This window comes from Prunus mume, linkage group LG7, assembly GCF_029339155.1.
Source record: "Prunus mume cultivar Tortuosa linkage group LG7, ASM2933915v1, whole genome shotgun sequence".
NCBI lineage: Eukaryota > Viridiplantae > Streptophyta > Magnoliopsida > Rosales > Rosaceae > Prunus > Prunus mume.
The window spans coordinates 15,260,147-15,270,114 of record NC_142704.1 but is presented as its reverse complement, the minus strand read 5'-3'; the positions used below and the strand labels follow the sequence as shown (position 1 = coordinate 15,270,114).

The following is a 9,968-nucleotide window of genomic DNA, read 5'->3' as shown; positions in this document are numbered from 1 at the left end:
AGAAAATGACACTGCACTGCCAAGCTTTTATCTCACTGCACCACTACTCCAAAAAAAAAAAAAAAAAAAAAAAAAAACCTAAATAGCTATTCAATTTCTTTCACATGATATATATAATATACATAATTTCTGTCTTTGTATTTATTTTATAAGATATATGTCTTTCATAGCTTTCTCTTTCTCTTCCATTTGCAGCTTTCTTCAATCTCACACACAAAAACTAATTATACCAACCATGAAAATAATTAAAAAACCAAAAAAAATCTCAAACAGATAATTTCTATGAAAGCTGGCCAGAGTACTAGCACTGTATAATCTTACACATCAATATATGGCACACGATCTCTTCCTCCAACTGCTGCAGACACACGCCATGTATTTTGATCCTTAATCTCTTGTTTGGTCAAGATGGTACTGTTGGTCGGCCATGGCCAAGGCGAAGCTCTAAATCAAGCTCTTCAAAATTGCCATTTTCGGTCTCAGGTGTTGAGGGTTCCGGATCATCAGCTGATTTGCTTGAGTGACAATATTGGGAATTGGTTCCTGGTGGCACAACTGATGCTAAGTAGTCATGAGGTGGAATATTGGGTGAGATTGAAAGGAGAGTGGATGGTGATTGCTCAACGCCATGTGAACTTGAGCTCATCAAAGTTGTGGCAGTGTTGAAGGATGCGCCATTGATACTACTAGGGCTTGGCAATTGGTAAACCAGGCATAACCCACCATTTGCATTGACAAATTCTTGAGTTGGGATTATGAATGAGGAAGTGGAAGCGGATGAGGCTGATGCCGGGTTGATCGGAGGATTAGATTGGTGGAGCCGGGCGCGGTCACGGCGGTGCACATTCATGTGGCCGCCTAGGGCTTGGGCGGACCGGAATTCCCTTCTACAAAATGTGCAAGTGTAAGACCTTGGAGGCCAAGTGGTGCCCATTACATTACCGGTATCCTCTGCAAAGGCTCTCACTTCCCACGAGTCATCTTCGGGTTCTTGAGCTGGCTTAGGGTTCCACATCCAGGCTTTGGGGGGCAAGCTAGGGTTTAATAATTGCGATTGGTTTTGATTTTGTTGTGATAGAGCCAATTTTTGGAGCTCGGTCAAGGAGAGAAGGCCAAGCTCAGCCATGGTAGAATGGTACTTGTACAAACATTTAAGATATGGAGATATTGATGGCAGGAGTTGATGTGGAACCAAATGTGAAATGGGTTAAATAAGGGGATAGGCTGAGGAGAGGGAGAGTAGAGACAAAATGAAACCCTAACACTCGAGTGTATCACCAAAGTTGGGCAACAAGCAGTTGTACTTTAGCACAATAGAGATTAAAATAACTTACGCCACCTCCACTAGCTGTGTTCTGTATAGCAGGACAGTTAACTTTGGCTTCAACGTCAATCCATACGTGTGTTTACTGGTTCAAATATCCCAAGCACAACTTGTGGGTCAGATTTTAAGATAGTTTATAGAGCTAATAAGACAACAGGGGTTCATGAGAAATTAAGAGGAAATTAAGTACTACTTGGAATTTAAACAACTGGTAATGCTGATGAAGTTTCTTGGGGCATTAATTGATTAGGCATGCCATATATGTTCTTTGTATGGTTCACTTTAGAGTTCATTCTTTCTTATGTGACTAATTCAAATATCTGGAATTAATTTAAATATGTTAGCTTCTTTTTTTATTTTAAAAAAAAAAGAGGATATTTCCTATTGAGAAATGCAAAGATAATATACTAATTTCACACACACTACACGATATTGTTAAGACTCGAACCCATGAGCTTTTCTAGGAAGGAGCAATTGCTCTAAATTACTACACTAGTGAGTCCTTTGTTGCATGTTTAATTTAAATATGTTAACTTGAAGGCCTAAGTGATACATGATACATGCTTAATTAAGATTCCTATTTTGTATTCTAATTGACAATTCCGAGATCTAAGTGATGAATTTGTACTAGGGAAACTGAAGCAAAATTACAATGACTTCGTTTAATCAGAGACATCCAGAAATTTTTTTGGCTCGGTTGGAAACAAAATGACACATCTCATTAAATGGGCAGTAAAGTAAGTTACATGTGAGAGATTCTAAGGTTAATTAATTGTGAAGGTAAAAGTTCATTATCATTCGAGCTACAAGCGCCAACAAGTTTAAGCTTGTTTAGAATCAATTTATCATGGGTGATGCAATCATGTAATACCATAAGTAGAAAAAAGAAGAAAATGAATATATCCAAACTAGACACCATTTTTCTGGTACTATGTTGATTTGATCGGTGTCAATCCTCATGTTAAGATTTCAAAGGGACGTACGTACCCTTGGTCCACCACTAGCAACATCGATATTGTCCCCAACTTAATCACCTGTTTAGCAGGTGTGGGTTTTTATACAAAAAGCCTCGATGTTATTAGGAGTGCAACCATTTATTATATAAGACTTTATATTTTGTTAAGTTTCCGATGTGGGACTCGTGTATTCTTCAACACTCCTCCTCACGTGGGACTACTTTTTAGTGGGCCACACGTGCAACCAATTCCACATTGGTCACTTTTTTTTTTCTTTTTTTCTTTTTTTCTTTTTTTTTTTAAATTTTTAAATTTGATTCAATTTGGGGTTTTTTGTTTGATTATGAGTTTCTTTGATTTGGGTTTAATCGGGCCCAGTCAACCGACCCGCTCTGATACCATGTTAAGATTTCAAAGAGACGGACTCTTGGCCCACCACTAACAACATCGATATTTTCCCCAACTTAACCACATGTTTAACAAGTGTGAGGTTTTATACAAAAGGCCTCGATGTTATTAGGAGTGGAACCATTTATTATATGAGACTTTCTATTTTGTTAAAGTTTCCGATGTAAGACTCGTGTATTCTTCAACACCTCGAACGTAAAACATGCTTTAGTAATGTCTCAAAACCAACAAATCTAGGAAGCCAGCAACTAAACACCGTTTTTTTGTTTTGGTAAAAGGCCAAGCAAGGTAGGAAAAGGTTCTGATTCTCGGAAGCATTGTGTGATAGTACATGTGACAATATTTATGTTTTTCTTCACATCATCCTTTATTATGGCTCTTAGTTATTTACCAAACTCATATAAGGATTGGGCATATATATAATATTTAAAAGGGTTATTTACTCAAATGGTCCTTAAATTTATAATCGGATTGCATTTTGATCCCTCAATTAAATTATTGGTTCAAATGGTCCACCAACTCTTTATTAATCATACATTGGTCCTACTGTTATATTTTGTCAATATTGCCGTCACATATAACGGTAAAACAGTCCAGTTAAATAAAATAGTAAATAATTACAAAACTAAAAATCAAAAGAAAAAAAAAACTTGTTTGCCTCTCCCACCTCCCAACCCCGAGCTCAATAACCATTGCCCCAGCACCCCACCCCCCCTCTCCCTTCATGTCTTCCCCTCCCTTCATGTCCCTTCCTCCGTTCTCCCTCTATTTCTCTCTTCAAACATTTATTGGGTGGGTTGGATTTTGTTTAGGTTACTTTTTTTTTTGTTTTTTATTCTTTTATAGTTTCTAATTAATTTAAAAAATGAAGAAAATTTTAATTAATTTTAAATCATATATTTTTATATTTTTAGCTGTCAAAGAGTCTTATTTACCCCTACAAATGTAGCATGTGCTACTCACATGACTAAATTTAACAAAAAATGTAATGGTAGTACCAACGATTAATAAAGAGTTGATGTACCATTTGAACTAATAATTTAGTTGAATGACCAAAATGCAACTCGAGTATAAATTTAAGGACCATTCGAGTAAATAACCCTATTTAAAAATTTAAGGATGCCATAGCAAACTTTTTTTTTCACATTCAAAGGAGGCCAAAATGGAATATGAAGACTTATTTTTGTTCTCTTTAAATTTTCTCTCCTTTAAGGAGGCCAAATTGCCTAATTAATTACCAAAGTTCAAATCAATCAAATAAACGTATGTCCAACGTACTCCACTTGGATGTGGACTGTCATATATACAACTTATGATTCAGTGTCTGCACTTGTCATCTTCTTCTTAAATTCTCTTCTTTGTTATTCTTCTTGTTGTCCTCTGCAAACAGATTGTTTTCCACCCTTTAAATTATGATCATACAAAGACAAAGACTAAACCAATTACATTATTTTAACCTAGTGATTAAGAATTGATTAATTATCATATCTCTCTTAAACAAGCTGAAAGCTGATCAAGTGTTTTGACATAGCTTTTTCCACCAACGACTAAACCAATAAAACTTAATATCTTACTTTTTCATAACATTGTTTGCATCGTCTCCAGTCTGCGCGACTAATTAGACCGACAGGGATGAGCTAGCTCTTTTACTTGTAACACATTCTTAGTTGCTTATTTTATTTGGTAATTACCATATCCTACTATAATTAGTGGAAGAGAATATTTTAAAGTGCTTTGACTTCAAGTGCTTAAACTGTGTGATAATTTTAAATCATTTCTTTTTCTTTATTATCTAGTGAATAACGAGGTTTGTCTATTAAGCTAGTATATGTATCTGTCACATTCACCCATCGGATTAATATTGGTCTTATCATCCAATAGAATATTCGTGATGCATGGTAAGTTAGAGGCTAAAATGCTCAATTAAGACAAAGATAGGGGACATCACTAAAGATAAAAGGCCAAGGGAAAATATAAGTGATGTGTTATCGTAGTGAAATACGGATTAATGCACAATTTCTAAATGCATATACTCAAAATTCATGTGTATAATTTATAGTTTTATTTTAATTAATTATATTATAAATCTACTTAAATAATTATAGCATTAATGATATTACTACAAATGTGTAAATATATTATTTATTTATTTATGAAAAATGTGTAACAATAAAGAATCCGTGATGTCCCAGAACAATAACGTAATAGCACTACAAAAATCTAAGTTGTTGGCATATATTTCATCCCATTTAAGCTGATTGACCACTAATGATATGCCACATGGACGGCCCAGTTAGCAGTGCCTCATCACTTGGTCGAACAAGACCCGACTAACTCGACCACCTTCGATCGAGAATTAGGGGTTGTAATCCCTTAAGTCCTGTTTGGTTCACGGAATGAATTTGAGGGGAAATTATTTCCCATGTCATTTCCCAATGGGATGAGAAATAGAAGATTCATTTCCCACATTTGGTAATGCTGGGAAAGTAACTGGAGAAATATTCACTTTATTTCCATTTCTCATATTTGTTTTCCCATATTTGTTTTGAATAGGAATGGAAAACAAAGTTTGTATAAATTTTCAATTATACCCATATTAAATCAAATAAAAAAAAGAAAGCATTTAATGATATATTGTAATTCTAAATTGTTAATGGGGATAAAATGGTAATGAAAAATGTTTATTTAATATTGGCTCATTTTCCCAAACTTTCTCATGAGGAAGGAAAACAAAACCCAAGTTTGGAGGATGACTTCACTTTCCCCCTTACTTTCTCATGGACCAGGCAATGATTTCCCATGCATGGACTTACCAAACATGGGAAAACAATTGATTTCTCATCCCCAAGTCTCCTTTCCCATGAACCAAACGGGGCCTTACAGACCATGGTTGACTCAAATAGTCTTGCCCGACCGACCACTACACTTAATGAAGTTGACAACTATGGATGGGCCGCGATACTACATACTCGGCTCAGCTTCCGTATATGGTCGCCTTGGCCTAATCCTACCGACTAAATCAAAGACAACTGAAAGTTGGTATGAGGTCATCTGTTAAGAACCCATGGGTAGATTTTGCCAGTAAAATCGACTTGTGGCGGCTTCACTCAACTACCAATATTCAATGACCCGATATCATGCCCATATATAAGACCGATCATTTTAATTCATCCTATAGTCACCCATTCCATGGAAGTGAGCTAGTTGTGTAATGACCTAACTCTTATACCAATTGTTAAGAACCCATAGGTAGAACTTGCCTATAAAAATAGGTTCGTAAGAGAAAGGTGTCCAAGAGCTCTTACAACAACTCTAGAATATGTTATTTTTCCAATGTGGGAAAGAGTAGGACTTTGGGATTAACTAGACTGCCAGGGCCAGGTGTCAACACATGGATGGATCTTACATTAAATGCATTCCTAACTCTCGTTAGATGTCATTTGCTCTTTGCTAGTTGGTTCCCCCTGCAATCAGCACTTTTGGCCATGCTCAAACACCACATCTCCCCTTAATTAGGGTATGGGCTAGGCACCATTCTTCCCTTAATTAAGGAAGTTCTGTGGGAACAAATAAAATTTGACTCCAACCACCACGTGGCAGGATTAGAATAAAGCACAACTCGCGTGTCTGTTGCACATGATCTCAACATAGGACTATATGCATGCTAGCTTAATCTGAGTTGCACATTGTGTCCTTAAGCGAGTCTCGTTCCCTCTCCCTTAGGTAATACATTGTCGATGAAGATGCCCCTTTATTCTTATCAAAATACATGTGATAGCCCCTCAATGTGACATGTTAGGGTCATTCCTCACTAAGTATGAAGTACAAGCATACTAGAATTAAGTGGTGGGCCTGTTGCAATGCAATCTCACGACGAGTCTTTCAATCCCTTTAATATAACATCTGTGAATAAGGCCACGTAGAATGACGTCACATGCCTAAAGATCGTGCAAAAGCCTTCAGTTGTTGTAAGGGTGGCAGTTGCAGTGCAAGCGCATAGTTTCACCTTCAGAGATGTTTTAGGGTTTTCCGAGAAAAGTATGCTAATTACTCAAATGGTCCTCAAACTTATACCTAATTTACATTTTGGTCCCTCAATTAAATTATTCGCTCAAATGGTCCATCAACTCTATATTATTTGGTCAATTGGTCTACCGTTACATTATGTCAATGTTGTCGTCAAATGTAAGGGTAAAACCGTCAATAACCATCTTATGTTCCCCAAATAGGTGATAAAGTGGTGATACAGTGGTGGTAAAGGGGTGATAGAAATTGCTATTTGTGTTTACCTTTGGTTTCTTGTTTTGTTTCATTTCTTCTACTTTTCTTTATTCATTTCTAGTATCCTAATTGTATTTTACCTTTGTGTTGTGTTAAATAAGTGTTCTTTACGTGCTCAAACTATAACTTCGTATAAGCCTCCAATTCCTCGTTGGAACAATCCCGTATTTATAAATATATACTCCAATAGATTTGTACACTTGAGGGTATTTTTAATTGGATGATTAACACATTAATTTGTGCCTGCCAATTATTAATACAACATCAAGCAAAGCATTATAATCTAGTACCAAGGAATCCTCCAATTGAGACAAAAACCTATTTGGTCTTTAACATAAGGCTTTTTGAATACTAGCCAATCTAGCTAGAATAAGAGCTTTCTTTTGTTTGAAGTGGCCAAAAATATTTTGGTTCCACTATTTTAGAGGAGCAATTAACCCATAGGACTTATCAAGAGCATAACTAGGAGTCTGCCCTCATTTTTGAGTCACAAAATCTTTGAAACTTCCGTGCTACATCCACATCACTTCAAATCTAAAGGGTCTGGCATTTGCATAGGAGATCATGCGGGACTGTAGAGAGATTTTAATGGGACAATGGTAAAATACAATTAGGATACTAGAAAAGAGTAAAGAAAAATAGAACAAATGAAACAAAACAAGAAACCAAAAGTAAACACAAGACAACAATTTCTGTCACCTCTTTATCACCACAGTATCACCACTGCATCATTACTTTCTCACCTATTTATCACTACTTTATCACCTATTTGGGGAACATAGGACGGTTATGGACGGTTTTACCCTTACATTTAACGACAACATTGACATAATGTAACAGTAGAACCAATGGACCAAATAATATAGAGTTGATGGATCATTTGAACGAATAATTTAATTGAGGGACCAAAATGTAAATTGGGTATAAGTTTGAAGACTAGTTGAGTAATTAACCCTACTTTTTTTTTAAATAAAAAAATTAATAAGTTTAGAAATCAGTTAAAATTATTATTAAAACAAAAGAACAAAGTGTGTGCAATTATACCAAAATTAATGGACAACATACCATATGGGTTAGAGAGGCGAGTAATTTTCATATATAAATGTGTGGCTTTTGAGGAACTTTGTTAACAGATCAGCCACAAATTTACCAAGATAGTGCAATGATTTATTTTCTTTATTTATTCTTGGTTTCTTCCTAGTTTGTTCCATATTTACCAAAACATGTGAGCAACCCACAAAGAAGTTTGAGACAGTAGAGTAACAATAGACAACAAGTGCAATATGGAAAACTTACCAAGAAAATGGGAGACTCAAACAAGATTTCGAAAGTGCATACTTGAAACACCTTCATTCTCTTGCTTTTTCTACATATCTTTCATCGAGGGATAGTTCTCCCTTTTTTTTGGTATGTTGCTTCACTTTTCCTCTTCTTTACTCCATGTGTAGTAAAATCAAGAGTTTTCAAAGGAAAAAAGGACTAGTGAACAAAGGAAAAGGAAGTTTTTCAAAGTGAAAAGTGGTAAATGACAATTTGTTGTGGAGCCAATGACAATATCTAGCACACATTCCAATAAAAAAATTAATTAATTTTTTTCTTTTAAAAAAGGACAAAAAGAAATGGACTAGCACAACACAACAGCAAAACTAGTTTGGTAGGACCATTTCGCTAGAGGAAAGTACTATGAGATATGGTCTTGGACTTTTGTTGAACCACTTTCTATTTGGAAATCATTTTTGATGGGTTAGGAAGAGACAACCCATATGCCGGTTCAGTTGAGATATAAACTAAAGAGCTTATGAAGTTATTTGCTCTAGCTCTGGGCACATTTTGATTCGATCCGGCTCAAGGCCTAAAATAGAGACCGAACTAGTGAAGTCAACCATCCACGATTGGGATTGAGTAGGGGAAATTTCGACATAAAACTAAGATGGGCTGACCCGAACAAGATTTGATTCGATTCGATTTTGCAGGTTTGATCAGTTTGAGATTGAGTATGTATAAAAGCCCATTTTGTTTTAGAGTATGTATAAAAGTCAAAATTCAAGTATAAACATACGAAGTTTCTAGACTAAATCAATCACAATTCAAATATCATAAAGCCCATTTCGTTTTAGAGTACGTATAGAAGCCCAAAAATGTAAATTCAAGTATAAATCAACATTTTAAGTTTCTAAACTAAGTCAACCACAATCATCATCCAACATATCAGTTGCTAAGGAAATAGAACATAAAATCATTATAATTTTTACAAACCATAACAAAAAATACTCATACAGCACCATATTATACTTTTGCTTATAATTACAACCCATAAAGGAGCTGCCATTTAAAGTTTAAACAAATGAAACACATCACAAACAAGGTCCAAAACGTACAAAACACAACAATAAGATCCAAAACATACAAAACACAACAAGAAGGTCCAAAACACACCCCAAAAAAAAAATTCACCAACAACAGATCTATCTATCAACCTACATCAAATGCAACACATCCATCATTGAGCCACCAATCCATCAACACATCATACTAGGGAGGGAAATTAACATTGTTAGCTTAAGCATTCAAAGAAATTTAAAATAAAAAATAAAAAAGAAGAGAGAAAGGTAATGCCTGTGAAATTATTCTTTTTTCTAATGCCTGCAACACACTTGTATAAGTTAAAAATGAGTTGCAAAGAGAGAAGGTAATGCCTTCAAGTATTAAGATTCAATAAATCAAAGATTATACTTCTATTTGAAATTCCATCAAACAACCAAAATCATGCTAATGGCATATGCACTAACGACATCGGTATATACAGATGCACCAATATTCATATTCCATTCAAATGAGCCAAAAAATCAATCCATTATTCTTAAAAACAAGATAGAAGAAAAGAAATCAAACCTCCCATGAAATCCTCATTCATATTAGGGAAGGAAAGTCTTGTTCAAACTTGCCATAATCTTTTTACTTCCCAATTCTACAAAATAGAAAAAAGGAAATCAAATAAT

General features: G+C 35.2%; 1 protein-coding gene across 1 annotated transcript; it reads right to left on the bottom strand.

Moving 5' to 3' along the window:
- Positions 1–207: 207 nt before the first annotated feature.
- Positions 208–1,247, bottom strand: LOC103336909 (C2H2 and C2HC zinc fingers superfamily protein). Its single transcript, XM_008240045.2, has one exon. It carries the CDS (start codon positions 1,124–1,126, stop codon positions 404–406), a length of 723 nt encoding a protein of 240 aa, XP_008238267.1. The 5' UTR covers positions 1,127–1,247; the 3' UTR covers positions 208–403.
- Positions 1,248–9,968: the final 8,721 nt, after the last annotated feature.

Coding starts and splice junctions, on each gene's coding strand:
- LOC103336909 (XM_008240045.2), bottom strand. CDS start 1,126: ATGGCTGAGCTTGGCCTTCTCTCCTTGACCGAGCTCCAAAAATTGGCT.